The 17,882-nt window shown below is 40.9% G+C and overlaps 1 protein-coding gene across 2 annotated transcripts in view; it reads right to left on the reverse strand.

Moving 5' to 3' along the window:
* The window catches only part of KRI1 (KRI1 homolog), a 106,699-nt gene that overhangs the window by 40,056 nt on the left and 48,761 nt on the right, over positions 1 to 17,882 (reverse strand). For both annotated transcript variants that reach the window (XM_070938295.1, XM_070938296.1), the window contains 3 exons: positions 10,905 to 11,025; positions 10,698 to 10,793; positions 10,405 to 10,575 (listed from right to left, as the gene is read on the reverse strand). In XM_070938295.1, coding sequence (XP_070794396.1) covers positions 10,405 to 10,575; positions 10,698 to 10,793; positions 10,905 to 11,025 — 388 coding nt within the window. The remainder of the gene's footprint in view (positions 1 to 10,404; positions 10,576 to 10,697; positions 10,794 to 10,904; positions 11,026 to 17,882) is intronic.

A 17,882-nucleotide genomic window follows, 5' to 3' on the forward strand; every position in this document is an offset into this window, starting at 1 on the left:
TCCACTTACTCCATCTCCATATACTGACCCTTTCTTTCTAATAAAATTATCATACCCCCCTTATACTATACTATAATATGCATTTCAAAGTGAGATTCTATTATAACAATGTCTACTAACTCCTGATTTAACATAATAATATTATTATATCTCCCAATTTAACAATTTCTGCTCGTGATCTGCCCTTTTACTACCCCCCATACGATATAACATTTCAAAGCACACTTCCACTCTAAGACTATTCAATAAATCCTAATTTAACACTTGTTCAGTTCAACTACCCATTTCCTTCCCCCCCTTCATTACATATATTCACATCTAAACATAATATCCCTTTTCTTTAAACTAAACAATCCATAACCTAACCTATCTCCACCCACTTTCCTACAAAATTACCACAATTATTCTTAATATCTTTATTCTTCTGCCCACTCCCCTAGAAAAATATTCCCTTATGTAAATAAAATCCTAAAAGAAAAAAACTTTAAACTTGTAATCCATATAGCATCTTCTGTAATATCTTTCAACTGGATGATAAACTCCATTGCCCGTGTTAGGGTAACATCGCATCCTTATTCCAGCAGTATTTTCAGTATCTTCAATTACCATCTGCCCCCATCAGTAACAAGTATCTTCATATTGGAAGAAAGAAAAAAAAAAAAAACCCCGACAACCACCCGAGTGACTTTATAATTATATTCCATATAATGTTTATGGAGGTGTCTTTTATCCAGATTATTAGTTCCAACCATCATAATAGGGTAACAACCAGATCTTCTGCGTGCCACGATCCAGTAGATCTCTTGCCATATAACTCAGCATATACGTAATATATTTATCCGGAAATCCAAAAAAAAACAAACAAGATATTTCCAACCATTCAATCTAAGGCCTTTTTCACATCCCAAAATAATTCAGCACTGCAGAGATCTGCCCTATCCTCAGGATAAAATAAACCAATACTTTGCCAATTATCATTTCATATGTTCAGTCCTCTCATAAGTAACTGGCATTGCACTGTTGTTTAGTTTAAAAGTTTTTATATTTGTGAGACCTACTTCTTCTTTTCTTGACTTTTTATGGGTTGGATCCCCATCCTAAATTCCTTTCTGTAGGTTGTATATCAACTGTTTGGTTTTGCTGATGTACAACTTGATCCTGTTGGGTTTGCTTTTGTGGCTGAGATCTTTCTGGTTCTGTAAATTGTATATCAACTGACTGAATGACTTCCATGCTGGTTTGTGGCTTGACAAATCATTGCATTAAGGTCCGGAACCGCCTCTCTTATATTAAATAATCCAGCTGAGACCTCTGAAAGAGAATCCAAGAGCGGCTCATCTGTGGAGACCTCTTTAACTTGTTGTTTCTTCATTGTCTCCATCTCCTTCTGCTTTTCTTGAATTTCTGTCTCTTGTTGATTTTGCTTTTTAAGTACCTTATGATAAAATTCTTCCGCTTTTTCAACAGTATTTAACTGATATCTTACTCCTTGATATCTCAGTATTATACCCACCGGGACATCCCACCTGAATAAAATATTTTGTCTTCTTAACTCAGACACCAAGAGTCCAAATTTCTTTCTATCTCTTACCATTTTAGGCGGCAATTCCATATATCCAAATTTTTCTCCCATTCAGTTGTAAAGTAGAATTAAAAGATTTTTGCACAATATCATTTCTTATCTCTTTATCTGTAAAATAAATCACCACATCTCTAGGCAGTTGCCTTTGCTTTGCAATCCAGGAATTCACTCTATAAGCCTTATTAATTTTACTAAATACCTCCTCAGGATGAACCTTTAAGATCCCAGCCAAAACTTGAGCAGATGTTTTTCTTAAATCATCACTGTTATTTTCCTGTAAGCCTCTGATTCTGATCGCAAATTCTGTAATCCTGTATTGCAGCATTACAACCTCTCTTTCAATTCCTTGCTTTATATCTTCTGCATTATAAGTCTCGTGACCAGCTTCCTCTTTAGACTTTAGTTCTGAGCTATTATCTCGAATATTTATTAAGTCCTTTTCAATTCTTAATATTTTATTGTCCAAATTATCAATTTTCTCCATTTTAGACTCTAGCAATTTAATATTTGTATCCAACTTTATAACAATTTCTGAAAAACCATTAGCCACTGTTACAATATTTTGTTGCAAATTGTCATACTTTTGTTGTATCATTTCTTTAATTTCCTGCCTTAAATTTTCAAATTTCTGGTTCACAGTCTCATAATATTTTGCCATAAGTTTTCCTTATATGCTGTTGACATTGTCATTTTATAATTTTGCAATGATAATTTTTGCCATTTCTCTAAATCATTTCCATAACCAAAATTTTTCCCCCATGCAATCATTGTTTCTTTAACTTGTTCTTCTTCTAATTTTACCTCTAATAAATAACCATACAATTTTTTAATTACATACTATGACTAATTACATTGTCATCAGAACCTATTAAGATTTTATCTAAATTAGTCAAAGTGTTGTAGAGACCTTCTTTCTTACAATCTTCATCATATCTAGAATATATTTGCAAATAAGCAAACCAATTCATCTTTAAACCTTGTTCTTCCAGTTCTTGCTTCAATTTAAGTTCACCCTTTTCATCCAATAATTCACTATGTCTAACAATTTGTTCCCTTCTAAATGTTGTTAAATGCGAAAATGCTTCAATCGTTGATACCCAGACTGGAATTTTCAAATAATGTTGTTTTTTAATCTTCTCCCAATTTAATAACAAAGCCTCTCATATGTAGTGTCTTCTAAAGTACCCCTGTGCTTTTGTTCCCTTATACCATAAAAAAGCATGCCACCCCAACAAGTCATGTCCTTCTAAAGTCAATAATCTGGTATTCCTTAACATTATCCATTCTTTAATTCACATCAAACTTGTTGCTTGATAATAAAGTTCCCAATTAGGTAAAACAAAATCCCCTCTCATTCTAGCATCTTGTAACAACTTTAATTTTATCCTTGCCTTTTTTCCCTGCCAAATATATACTGCTCAAAAAAATAAAGGGAACACAAGCAGAAGACATCCGAGATCTGAATGAATGAAATAGCCTTATTAAATACTTTGTTCTTTACATACAGTAATTTATACACTGCTCAAACAACTAAAGGGAACACAAAACTACTGTATGTAACGAACAAAATTATTTAATAAGGCTATTTCATTCATTCAGATCTTGGATGTCTTCTGCTTGTGTTCCCTTTATTTTTTTGAGCAGTGTATTTTAACACTATTTTGTTCAATTCTTCAAAATAATTTTTTCCCAATCTAATTGGAATTGACTGGAACAAATATAAAATTCTAGGCAATAGATTCATCTTAATAGTTGATATCCTCCCTATCAGTGATAATTGTAAATTTTCCCATTTCGCCAAGTCTGTTTCCAATCTGTTGTTTGAATTTATTATAGTTATTCTCTTTAAACTATATCCTGCTGTCAAATATATCCCCAAGCATTTAACCTTATTTGTGACCTGCATCTTTGATATTTCTGCCAATTCTTCTTTTTGTTTTATTAACATATTTTTTGTCAAAATCTTCATTTTGTCTTTATTAATCTTCAAACCTGCTACTTTTCCAAATTCTCCTATTTTATCTATCAATGTAGTTATTGATGCTAATGGTTCTTCAAGAATAAAAACCAGGTCATCTGCGAACGCTTGCAATTTATATTCTTCCTTTCAAATTTTCATTCCTTTTATATCTTTTTCTTCTCTGATATTTCTATTTAGCACTTCTAATGTTAATACAAACAACAGAGGGGACAGTGGACAACCTTGTCTCGTATCTTTTTTTATCTCAATAGAATCTGTCAATTCTCCATTTATCATTACTTTTGCTGTTTGCTTATGATATATGGCTTCTACTGCTTGAATTTTCTGCCAAAGCCCATCTGTTCCATTTGAAGTAACATAAATCGCCAGTTCACATTATCAAAAGCTTTTTGTGCATCTAAAAATATGAAAGCCATTTGCTTTTCAGGATGGGCCTCATAATATTCCAACGTGTCCAGAATTATTCTCATGTTGTCTCTAATCTGTCTCTTTGGCAGAAACCCATTTTGGTCAGAATGTATAAAGTTATTTAAATATCTTTTGAGTCTTTCTGCCAGTATTGAAGCAAAGATTTTATAGTCTGAATTTAGCAGGGATATAGGTCTGTAGTTTTTAATTTGTTGTGGGTCAGTATCCTCCTTAGGAACAAGTGTAATATATGCTTCTGACCATGACTTAGGTATTTCCATCCTTTTATTTTATTTTTTATTTTATTTCAAATTTATATACCGTACCTTCTCCCAAGGGACTCAGGGCGGTGTACAGCCAGATAAAAACATACAATACAAACATTAAGAACAATTAAAAGAATATATATTAATTTGGCCCCAGTTTAAAATGACATAATTTGTTTGTTTGTTTTGTTTGTTTTATTAGATTTATATACCGCCCTACTCTTGAAGGACTCAGGGCGGTGAACAGGCACAAAATAAAATACATAAATACAAAATTTATGTTAAAAGCGGAAATAAAACCAGATTAAACAATTTAGCCCGAGACAAATTTAAAACACTCCAATAATTTAAAAACAGATTTAAAATTTTCAATTTAAAAGACAAGGGGAAAAAGGTTAGGCCAGGCCAGCTTGCTGGAATAGGAAGATCTTAAGAGCGCGGTGGAAAGTACGCAGATCCAAGATCCTCTGTATCTCCGGGGGGAGCTCGTTCCAGATAGTGGGTGCCCCCACAGAGAAGGCCCTCCCCCTGGGGGCTGCTAGTTGACACTGTTTGGCCGATTGCACCCGGAGGAGCCCCTCTCTATGAGAGCATACCGGCTGGTGGGAGGCTATTTGTGGTAGTAGGCGGTCCTGTAAGTAGCCAGGTCCTAAGCCATGGAGCACTCTAAAGGTGGTAACCAAAACCTTGAAGTGCACCTGGAAGACCACCGGGAGCCACTGCAGCTCGCGCAGGAGAGGTGTTACATGGGAGCGCCATGTCGCTCCCGTAACCACCCGCGCGGCTGCACTCTGTGCCAGTTGGAGCCTCCGGGTGCTCCTCAAGGGGAGCCCCATGTAGAGAGTGCTGCAATAGTCCAGGCGGGAAGTGACGAGGGCATGAGTGACTGTGTGTAAGGAGTCCCGATCCAGAAAGGGACGCAACTGACGAATCAGGCGAATCTGATGAAAAACCCTCCCGCTCACAGCCGTCAAATGCTCTTCTAAAGACAACCATGAATCCAGGAGGACGCCCAAGTTGCGAGCCCTCTCCGTGGGGGCCAGCAGTTCACCCCCAATAGTCAGCGATGGCGTCAACTGACTATATCGGGATGTCGGAAACCACAGCCACTCAGTCTTGGATGGGTTGAGCCTGAGCCTGTTCCTCCCCATCCAGATCCGCACGGCCTCCAGACACCGGGACATCACTTCAAGGGCATCGTTGGGGTTGTCCGGGGTGGAGATGTACAGCTGGGTGTCATCAGCGTACTGGTGGTACTTCACCCCGAAACCATAGATGATCTCATCCAGCGGCTTTACATAAATGTTGAACAAGAGGGGCAAGAGGACTGACCCTTGTGGCACCCCACATATGAGGGACTTCGGGGTCGACCTCTGCTCCCCTGCCAACACAGACTGCCACCGGTTGGAGAGAAAGGAGGAGAACCACGGTAACATAGTGCCCCCCACCCCTCTCTCTTCCAACCGGTGCAGCATGATACCATGGTCGATGGTATCAAAAGCCGCTGAGAGGTCTAATAGGACCAGGACAGAGGAGCAACCCCTGTCCTGAGCCCTCCAGAGATCATCAACCAACGCGACCAATGCCGTTTCCTGACTTCATGACTTCTAACAGTGGGAGACACAGGGATTCCTGTAATAGTATTATAGTTATAGTATTCCGCAGGCAGTCCATCCGGACCTGGTGCCTTCCCATTCTTTTGTTTTTTAATTGCTTCAGTTAGTTCCATCATGGTTATATTTCTCTCTAACATCTCTTCAATATCCTTAGGAATCTGGGGTAGGTCGCTTTTTGGAGATATCGTTAACATTTTCCTCCTCATGTTTTCTTGTTCATACAATTCTCTATAGTAATCTTGGATAATTTTTTTCTTCTCTTTATTCCCATATTTACTTTGTCCTTGGTCATCCATTAGCTGTATTATTTTTCTTGCTTCTCTCTCTTTTTTCAATTTATATGCTAGCCATCTACCTGGTTTGTTGGCATCTTCAAAATAATTCTGTTTAGCACTTCTTATTTTTTGTGCCAAAGTTTTCTCCATTAACCCCATTTTATGTTTTTTTGTATTCATTTTTATTTTAATATCCTTCTTTTGTGGAAATTTCTGGAGTTCCTTTTCAAATCTCTTATAGTCATCTTCTAATATTTTATGGGCTTGTCTTTTCTTAATATTTCTTTTCCTTGTATAGTCCATTATCAGACCTCTAGCATAAGCTTTCATTGTATCCCAAAAATTTTGCATCAATGTGTCCTCTTTTCTATTCTCTTTTAAAAAGAAAGCCATTTTCTGCACAAAGTCCTTTTCTTTTAAAACTGTATTATTTAAAGTCCATCTAGATCTTCTCCTTTGTCCTTTCCATTTAACTGTCACCGGGTTATGATCTGCCCAGGTATTTGTTTCTATTTCAATTTCTTCTATATTTGAGGTCAATTCCATTGTTGTCCATATCATATCTAATCTAGACCTAGATGAGTGTCTGTCAGAATAAAAAGTATATTGTCTATTTTTTCCATTTCTTTCTCTCCATGCATCTTATACATTTATTTCCTCTGTCATCTTAAAAAAGGATTTCAGAAGGGTCTTTCTACTGTGCTTTATTACCTTGTGCGTTTTATAATCTAATTTCTCATCCACTATACCATTAAAATCTCCCATCATGCAGATATTATCATAGTCCAATTCAATTATTTTCATTTGTAGCTTTCTATAGAAGTTGTCTTGATTATTGTTTGAAGCATATATTGTTATTAAAAGTATTTTCATATTATTATCTATTATTTCTACCATCAAAATTCTTCCATCATCATCTGTGTATATTTGCTCCGCTTGAATTGTATTTCTAATATATAAGACAACTCCTCTTTTCTTACATTGTGGCAATGAAGTAAAGATTTTCCCTAGTTTTGGCTGCACCAGTAACTGTTCATGTTGCTTTTTAATGTGTACTTCTTGCAGACAGATTATATCAAACTTTAATTTCTCTAACTTGTGAAATACCTTTCCTCTTTTGATAGCTAAATTAAGTCCATTTATATTAATTGAGATCAATTTTTTCTCTTCCATATTCATATTTTATAATTAGGGTTTATTGTTCTAGTAGATCTCAGTTCACGTTGTTCTTTGCATTCCACAATACACCCTACTGCTCCGTCCGCTTTTTCAATCATTGCTAACTTCTCCTCTTGGAGTTCTATTAGTGGGACCGCCTTTTTTGGTTCCATTTCTTTCCCTTTGAGGAATTCTGCATAAAATGCTTTAGCTTTATCCATTGTATCTATTCTATATCTTTGCTATTGCCACGTTAGGACTAATCCTTCTTGTATCAGCCATCTATAATTGAAGTAGTATTTTAGTCAAGAATTGATATTCTCTCATCTCCCTCACTCTTCTCAGTATTTGAATCAGGACCACAATTTCTTTCCCCTTATACTTCAATGTTTTTTCTCTAGCAATCTGCAGTATTTGTGTCTTAATCGATTTCTTGGCAAACCTTATATGAACTTCTCGTGGTAATTTATTGTGCATTGCATATCTTGTATAAGCTCGAAATATCTCATCTATGCCATTCATCATCTTTTCTTTAGTAATTTCTAATGCTTCTGCTAGAATTCCTATCATTACTTCTGCTAAGTTTTCTCCTTTTTCTTCTTCTATATTTTGAAATCTGAGATAAAATTCTGATCTAGCCATCTCCCATCCAATTAATCTCCCATCCAATTATTCAACTTCTTCCAGCCTAATGTCAGTATCTCTGATTTTTTTTCTCTCTTTCCTCCTCCTTTTCCTCAATTTTTTGGAGTCTTTCATATTGCAACATTGGGGGGGAGGAGCTGACGTTGCTACGGCATGGATGGAAGATCCTGGGGCTCCAGGATCACCACTGATATCCCTGTTGCTGGACGGTCCTTTTTGCACCTCACAGTCCCGTTGAGACTGTGATAGTGGAGGGCACATCCTGTCGATCCCAGGGACATCGCAAAATCCCTGATTGATCCAGGAGAAGCCCTTTTTCCAGCGGTGGGTGGCAGCCATTGTAGCTGCTGAAGTTGGGACAGCTCCAGAACGGAAGAAGATCGGAAGGAAGTGTGTCGATTCTGTGAGAGACTTCTATTCATAATTTATGTAAGAGAGCACCCTGACATTGAAAGAAAGATCAAATAGAAGACAGAAGAAAAGTAAGCGGCGGAATTAAACCTGTGTCTAAGGTGTTTTTTGTTTTTTTTAAACTACTTGCATTCGTGAATATTTAAGTACTTTTTACTCTGGACTGGATTGGTTTGGACTTGGTTATTGCACCTTTAAATTTTTATTGCCTTTTTATTATAATTGCTTTAAGGTTTTATTCTGTTTTTCTTTCTCTTCTTTTTGGCTATTTTTACTTTTTAAAGTCCATTGAACATAGCAGGGGGAAGGGAAGAGAGTATGTAATACTGCCCTCTAGTGGATTGAAATTTTTGGTTTCTTTTCTTTTCTTTTCTTTTTTTTTTTTTTGATTCAAGAAGTTATAACTGTGTTACATTGTGTTTCAACTCAAGGACCCTGTGCCCTTTTATAGATAAGATAGTTGGAAGAACATCAGAGAACATTTAAACTTGCGGCAGTATTGTTTATTCAGGTGTTCTTTGGGGAACTATCAGAGGCAGGAGCCTGAGATTGAATGAGAAGGAATTTTCAGTGACTCTGAAAGAGAATTGTAAATAATTCTTGGAACTTAAAAAAAAGGAAATTTCTTGGATCTTATACCGAAGTGATTTTTAGTTGGACATCTTTTCCTCTCTTTTTTTCCCCTATTTTTTACTTTTTTCTCTTAAATGATAGCTCTCTGTACCCTCCCCCTGTGTAAGTATTTTTAATTGGACTATGAGTGGATGGAGGATTTTCAACTTCTTGTTTTTAAATTTGTAATTGTTTTTTTTATATATCTAGAGAGAGAATGCCATGTGGATTAATATTTTTTATTGAACCTATTTGGATTAATGTGTACAAGTGCCTGAAATTGTTTTTCTGCTTTTCATTGGTCTTCTTTCTTCTTCACATCATCATATGTGATGGACATGTGCAGAAGCTAAAAGATATTGGACTAAAATCCACACATGGTTAGAAAAAATGACAAAGAAACACATTGACTTTAAACCAGATATATTTTTATTAGGGATTTTACCAGAAATGTATAATAAAGAATTGAGATATTTAATTGTGAATGTTTTAACAGCGGCTAGAATTTTATTTGCTAAATATTGGAAAAAAGAGAAAATACCTACTGATGATGAAGTTATTAAGAAAATTATGGAATGTGCTGAAATGAGTAAATTGACATTTGAAATTAGAGAACAGGAAGACAAACAATACTATTTGATATGGGATTTGTTTTATCAATGGCTAGATAATAAAGCATGGAGATGAAGTATGAAATATGAAATTAAGGTAATGACAAAATATATGAAGTGTTTTCTTATGGGAGATAAACTTTTGTTAAATAATTGCTAAATAAGAATAATAATATAAAGGGATATATAAAATTGTCAAATAAGAGAAATTAAATGATCTGTAATCTTGGATTTGGGATTAAGCACAAAAGAATCTTAACCGATCGATACACTTTCTGTGATTGTATTGAATGATGGTTGTTTTTATGTTTTTTGTTATGTTTAAAAATAAAAAAAAATAAAAAAAAACAGTTAAATATTTTGCTGGGTTCTTGGGAAGGTTACTTTTGTCAGGCATTTCTAGTTCATGTATTCAGTTGCCATATTCTCCAAAAATGGTCAATCAACCAGCCGTACACAAAGCCAAATCTAGATTTACAGTAAGCAAATACTTAGGCAAGCAAGGACTTGTTATGTCATGCAAACAAAACTGAATTTTGAGCAGTTCCACCATTAAATTTCACTAGTGCCATAAACTCCCTAGATCAGGGGTGGGCAAATGTGGCCCTTTTACAACCTGTGGACCAAGCTGGCTCAGGAATTCTGGGAGTTGAAGTCCACAGGTCATAAAGGGGCCATATTTCCCACCCTGCCCTAGGTGACTTTAAGCTGGTTGCTATTCTACCACAGCCCCAGTTCCACACAATCAAGACTCTTAAACTTGGAAAGTAGGAATCAGATTTACACTAGAGCAGTCTGTGTCTTATTCTGTCCAAGCAAAGGAAAGAACAACTACTCACCTCCATGAGTTGGTCATGCAGGTGGGGATCAAAGTCTCCTTCCAGATCACTTTCTTGAAAACTGTTACCTGCTCTACCAGTGATCTTATGTAGCTTCTCTAGTCGTTCCAGGATCTCCTGACGCTTCAGGTTCTTCAGGTGCTTCAGTTCCTGCTGCTTCTGTTCCCTCTCCTTTTAAACAAATTAGTAAGTTCATGAACTAGGAAAGAGAGTGTTGATTAAGAGATAAATGAGGTACATTTATTAATGAGGTACATTGGGTCAAGATTTAGGCCAGATTCCATGCCACTCACTTTTCTCTTGCGCTCCTGTATTTCTTGGCGCTTCTCTTTGCGGTGCTCATCCTTTCGACGCACAGATGATACAATAACGCGAGGATATGTTTTTACCTGTTATGGAGGGAATGGGAGTGTAAAGAGAAAGGGACTTTTACCCAATATTTTTTGAACTGAGCATCTGGCCTTCCCATTCAGATTTCTAGCCACTTCTACCACACTTACATGTTGTGCTTCAGGTTCCTCAAAACGAAAGTTGTACTGGCGCTCAAAATCCTCTTGCTTCTTTAAGAAGAATTCACCCTCATCTGATGAGTCTGAAACAGCCAGTTCGATCCCAGGTGGCCTATGGGGAGGCAGCACATATCAGACACAGTATTAAGTAAGGCAGTAATTCTTAAAGCATGATTCTAGGATGACTGGGGGTCCAAAGACCCCACTGGGGATCCATGAAATCAAAATGCCAGATATTAAAGATATTTGCAAAACTTTAAAACAATGTAACTTACCGTGTTTCCCAGAAAATATGACATCTCCTGAAAATAAGGCCAAGACTGATTTTTGGGGTGGTTGTAAATATACCCCCTCCCCTGAAAATAAGCCCTAGTAAAGGGGTGGGCATGGCCAGTACAGGAGGCAGCCCTTCCCTTCCCCCGTCACCTCAGGCTTCTCGGTCCCTTAATCGGATCAGCTGAGCTGCTCTGCCATTCACAGCTGATTGGCAGGTGCCACTCAGGCTGCCACCTCCAGCAAGGGCGGCTGCTTTAGCAGCCAATTGTGGCTGCAAAAGAAGCCAGAGGCCAAGCGACACCCCCCCCCCCACGCCTTGTGCTCTCCTTAACTGTGACAGTCACAGCAGGCAATTCCGTCCACGGAACAGGAAAGGAAGGCATGGAAATCTATACACCTGGGACATCGGAAGAAGTCCTATGAGGAGGAGACGCCACATCTCAGACACACCAACAACAGTCAAACCTCTTACAACTGATCCCATCCCATTGGGTTCCCAACCCCTAGTGATCACAGAAAAGGAAGTGCAAGACCTATTTCACAGACAAAAGCCAGGAAAAGCTCCAGGCCCAGACAAGATAACTCTTCCTTGCTTAAAGTCTGTGCTGACCAATTGGCCCCCATCTTCACCTGTATCTTCAATCAATCGCTAAAGATACGCTATGTTCCTTCTTGCTTCAAACGCTCTACTATCATCCCAGTGTTGAAGAATTCCACCATCAAGGAACTGAATGACTACAGACTATTTGCTCTAACATCTGTAGTTATGAAAACCTTTGAAAGGCTAGTGCTGTCCCACTTGAAAACCATCGTGGATCCGCTGTCAGACCCCCTGCAATTTGCATACTGAGCAAATAGATCGACAGATGCTGCTGCTAACATGGCTCTGCACTACATCCTACAACATCTTGAATCTCCAAAGACCTATGCAAGGGTCCTCCTTGAAGACTTTAGTTCAACATTCAACGCCATCATTCCAGACATTCTTCTAAGCTAAACCAGCCAGCTGAACACACTTGTAAGTGGATCATAAGCTTCCTAACAGACAGGAAGCAGCAGGTGAAGCTAAGCAGAATCACATCAGATACCTGCATAATTAGCATAGGGGCTGCACAAGGCTGTGTGTCAGGGTTCCAAGGAACACCCCCAACGAAATAAAGCTCTGAGGCCTGAGGTTCCTCAAACTTCCAATTTAATAGAGATGTCATGTTGGCACATCTGGGAAAACCCTAATCTGAAAGCTTCCAGGTTTTCCACACCCAGCTGACAGTTTACAGCCCTGCCCCACACCCCACACCCACAAGTTCATCACATTGTCCAATCAACTCTTCACACTCAACTGGATACAATCTTCTGGCAGTCTCCATCAGACGCAGGCAAAAGTCCTTGAGTACAGAATGTTATAATGACTAACTTTCTATGGCTCCAACAACAACCCCCTCCCAACTTCCCCAGCTAAAATATGTGGCAGTTTAGAAGCAAAAAGAAAATTGTCTTTCAAAACTGACAGGCTTCCCCCCCTCAGGAAAGGAACACATCCTGGGACAAGACTGAAGTCAGGGGTTAACACAATTAGCACATTAACCCCCCCCCCAGGAGGACTCTTAGGCTTATCAGGGAATTTATCATGAAATTTCCTAACTAAGGTGTCTGCCTGAACATCCCAACTCTTCACCCACATGGCTTCAGACAAGGGGTACCCCTTCCAACAAACCAAATATTGCAAACGTCCTCTGCAATCTAGAATCCAAAATCTTCTTCACCTCATAATGAGTCTCACTTTGCACCACAATCGGCTTTGGGGGAGCAGCAGGTTGAGGTCTCAATTTAGATCCCACAGCAGGCTTTAACAGGCTGCAATGGAAAACAGGATGAATTTTTCCCAGTATGCGGGGGAGATTTAACTGGGTTGATCACTTTCACTATGGGGAAGGGACCTAAATATTTAGGTCCTAACTTCTTACTCTTCAACCTCAAACATAAGTATTTGGTGGAAAGTTACACGCGATCTCCCACCCGAAAGGGGGGTTGGAGAGATCGGTGTTTGTCTACTTGCCTTTTGTATGTTTCGGCCGCTTCATTAAGGGCTTTTTTGGTATTCTCCCAGCCTTTCTTTAATGACTCCATCCATTCATTCAAAGTCATGAAAGAAAGCTGTTCTCTCAGCAATTCTGGCATACAGACAAATTCCATGCCGCTCGTAATCTGAAAAGGCGTCAGTCCCATACTACTATGCACCGCATTATTGTAAGCCACTTCTGCGAAAGGAAGCAAGTCAGCACAATTATCTTGCTGGTAATCTACATAACAGTTGATGTACTGTTCCACCATGGCATTAGCACGTTCCATGGCTCCATTTGTACTCGGATGGAAAGCCGAGCTAAGCCCCTGAGATGACCCAATGGACCTCAGGAACTCCCTCCAGAACTTAGTGGTGAACTCAACTCCTCGATCGGAGAACAACCGTCACGGAACTCCATGCAGCCGGTAGATCTGTTTGACAAACATCTTGGCTAATCTCTTAGCCAAAGGAAGTCCAGAACAAGGAATAAAATGGGCCTGTTTGGAGAAAAAGTCTATCACAATCCATATTACAGAATTTCTGCCACTTTCCGGGAGCTCTACTATAAAGTCCATAGCTATTTCTTCCCCTGGGTGGATGGGCTCAGCTACCTGTTGAAGCAAACCGGGAGGCTTTCCCGGTCTTTTCTTATTGCTGGCACGTGTGGCACAACTTTTTACATAGTCCTCCAAATCAGCTTTCATCTTTGGCCACCAAAACTGCTGTCTAATCAGATGAAGGGTCTTTAGAAATCCAAATTGACCAGCCAATCGAGAATCATGGGGAAAAATCTGTATTTGAAAAACTTTTTCAATAAAAAAAAAAAAAGAGGGAGAATCATGGCTACGCTGGAGCACCAGGAGTCTCATGCTGTTGGGGACGTAAATTTTTGAACCTTTCCAAGCTAGTCCATCACGGGTCATCAAAGTGTCTCGATTGTCGGCTAGCCATGGATCAGTAGATAGTGCTGCCTTTACGTTGGCAGTTAGCTTCCCATTGATGGGGTCAGTCCGCCTGCTGGCCTGACTCTGGGTAGTGATTTGCGCCGCACTCTGCGTGTCCGGAATGATGGCATGGACAACGTCCTCCCTCTGGCTGTCATATTGGAGTTTCCTTGACAGGGTGTTCTGCCCCAGCTACGGACCCCAAAGAACGCAGCACGCACAAAGTCTGTACAAACCTTAGTTTACTAAATTGAATAAGTTTTTTTTTCCCAAACAAAGGCTGTTAATTAACTTTCTTAACAGCCTACAAGAATCCAAAGAATAAATAATCTTAATCTTACTATGGTTGGCAGAAAGCCCAGAAGCAATTTGCAAAGAACTAAGATCAAGGCACGAAGGAGAGTGAACGAATTTGCTCCCTGCAAATTGCTTCAGTCGGCGTTCCTCCTTAAATAGGCTAAGGGAGTGGCCAATTAGCGCCAAGCCTTACTCTCGAGACCTCCTCTGAAATTCCTGGCTGAATCTTCTCCAGCCTCATTGTCCAGCTCGAATGCCAGCTGCACAGGCTGCTGGCGCAGCACCACACCAGCCTCCTCGCTGTCCAAATCAGCCACCAGCTGCACAGGCCACGTACGGGCCATAACACAGGGCATTTGCAAGCAGGTTCTTCCTCCCTGGGATGTATTTCAGCTTGAAATCAAACCGCTTGAACTACTGCACCCAGCAGACCTGTTTGGGGGACAGCCTTCGTGGGGTCTTTAAGGCTTCGAGGTTTTTATGGTCTGACCATACCTCAAAGGGGATCTTGGCTCCCTCTAGGGAGTGCTGCCACGTTAGCAGAGCCCAACAAATAGCAAAGGCTTCCTTCTCCCATACTGCTCATCTCCGCTCAGTGTCCGTGAGTTGTTTTGACACAAATGCACAGGGAAGCAGCCATCCTTGGGGGTCTTCCTAGAGAAGCATTACTGCCATTGCAATGTCACTAGCGTCAGCCTGGACAATGAACTGCCTATCTGGGTCTGGGTGCTGAAGGATGGGCTCCTCTGCAAATCGCCGTTTCAAGCTTTTAAACGCTTTTTAACAGCTTAGTGTCCAGGCTAGCGGCTGTGTTGGCCGCAGCTTTCCGGGGGAGGGTCCTGTCTTAGCAGTTTGGTAAGCGGCAGAGCCACTTCCTTGGAGGCTGGGATGAATTGCCGGTAGAAGTTAGCAAATCCCAGGAAACTTTGCAGCTGTTTCCTGGTGTGAGGGGGCTGCCAGTCAAGTAAGGCTTGCACTTGCCCGGGATCCATCTCTATGCCTTCGTTTGACACTCGATAGCCCAGGTAGTCCAGAGAAGTTTTGTGAAACTCACATTTGGGCAGCTTCGCATAAAGTTTTGCAGCTAACAGTTTATTTAGTACTTGTTGAACTATTTTCACATGTTCTTCTAATGTCTCACTGAATATGAGAATGTTATCCAAGTAGATTAGAACCCCTTGTATTGTATTGTATTGTTCATGCAGTACTTTGTTAATCAATTGCATGAATACAGCAGGGGCTCCTTGGAGACCAAAGGGCATGACTTTGAATTGGAAGCTACCTAATGGGCAGTTGAAAGCAGTCTTCCATTCATCCCCTTCCTTTATGCGCACCCTGTAGTAGGCTTCTCTCAAGTCACGTTTAGTAAACACTTTGCCTTTTGAAAGGTAGTTCAGTAGGTCTTTCATGGCGGGAAGGGGATAACTGTTTTCCACGCATGCCACATTTATTCCACGAAAATCCATGCAGAGCCTCATCCTTAAACAGCACCAGGGCGACTACTCTGGATTTTGCAGGTTGAATGAACCCTCGGGCTAGGTTAGTACTTCCAGTATTGATGTACTTCCTCAGCTCAGCCATCTCTTTTGGGATCATTGAGTACATCTTTGGTTTAGGGAGTTTGGCTCCGGGCTCGAATTCAATCACACCGCCAGTGTGGCGATGAGGGGGAAGGATGTTGCATTCCTCCTCACTGAATGCTTCAGCCAGGTCCCTGTATTCCTTGGGGACCTGGGGAGTCCCAGGTAGGACTTTGACGGCCATCATGGCTGCCTCTCGTTGGTGGGGCCCTTGAGGGCTCATCTCAGTGGGTGTTCTGGCCTGTGAAGCTAGTAGCTGATTCCAACAGCGAGGAGGCTGGTGTGCTGCGCCAGTAGCCTGTGCAGCTGGCACTCGAGTCAGACAATGAGGAGGCTGGAGAAGATGTGTGCCAGAGGCGGAGATTCAGCCAGGGCCTTCAGAACCTCCAGAAGCTCCCTTAAGTGAAAAGGACAAAGAGGAGGAGCCTTTTCTCGATGCACGAGTGCGCAGAGCTGCCAAAAGGCAGGAGTGGCTCCTCAGGAGGAGGTCTCCTCGAGAGTAAGGCTTGGCGCTAATTGGCCATTCCCTTAGCCTATTTAAGGAGGAACACCGACTGAAGCAATTTGCAGGGAACAACTTCATTCACATACCTTCGTGTCTTGTCTTGCTTATCTTATCAGCTTCCCGCAAATTGCTTCTGGGCATTCTGCCAACCACTGTAAACTTTCAGTATTCTTCTTTGAATTCTTGGCGGCTGTTAATGCAGTTAATTAACAGCCGTTGTTGTAAAGAACTGGTTTATTTAGTAAACTAAGGTTTGAACGGACTTTGTGTGTGCTGCGTTCTTTGGGGTCCGTAGCTGGGGCAGAACAGTGGGTTCGGCTTCAGGAGGGATGGGCGGCTGACGCCATCGCTGACTATTGGGGGCGAATCACTCGCCCCCACGGAGAGGGCTCGTAACTTGGGCGTCCTCCTGGATGCACGGCTGTCTTTAAAAGATTATTTGACGGCCGTGGTCAGGGGGGCTTTTTATCAGGTCCGCCTGATACACCAGTTACACCCCTTTCTAGATCGGGACTCCCTACGCACAGTCACTCAGGCACTCGTCACTTCCCGCCTGGACTACTGCAACGCTCGCTACATGGGGCTCCCCCTGGGGTGCACCCGGAGGCTCCAGCTGGTCCAGAACGCAGCCGCGCGGGGGATTATGGGGGCGATGAGGCGCTCCCATGTGACACCTCTCCTGTGCGAGCTGCACTGGCTCCCGGTGGTCTTCCGGGTGCGCTTCAAGGTGTTGGTGACCACCTTTAAAGCGCTCCATGGCTTAGGGCCGGGGTACTTACGAGACCGCCTTCTGCCACCAATAGCCTCCCACCGGCCAGTACGCTCGCACAGAGTGGGCCTCCTCAGGTGCCGTCCGCCAGACAATGTCGGCTGGCGACTCCCAGGGGGAGAGCCTTCTCTGTGGCGGCGCCCACCCTCTGGAACAACCTCCCCCCAGAGATACGTACAATAACAGACCTCCAGATTTTTTGTTGGGCCCTGAAAACCCATTTATTTCAACTAGCTGGGCTGGCTTGAGTTAAATTTTAAATTGATTTTAAATTGGGTTGTTTTAATTTACGGCCAAAATATTTAATTATTTTAAACTGTTTTTAAATTTTGTATGTTCTGTTTTTTACTTTGGCTGTTCACCGCCCTGAGTCCTATTTGGAGAAGGGCAGTATAGAAATAGGAACAAATAAATAAATAAAATAAAATAAATAATTCAGCAACCCCCTCATTATGCAGCTGGGCTATCCAGTCAGCACCATCTCCCTCATTCATCCCCTCTGAGATCGCAGATACTAAGTCACGATCTGTTTCGTA

Source organism: Pituophis catenifer, unplaced genomic scaffold (genome assembly GCF_029215685.1).
Source record: "Pituophis catenifer annectens isolate HBS135680 unplaced genomic scaffold, rPitCat1.0.hap2 SCAF_2, whole genome shotgun sequence".
NCBI classification, from domain to species: Eukaryota; Metazoa; Chordata; class Lepidosauria; order Squamata; family Colubridae; genus Pituophis; species Pituophis catenifer.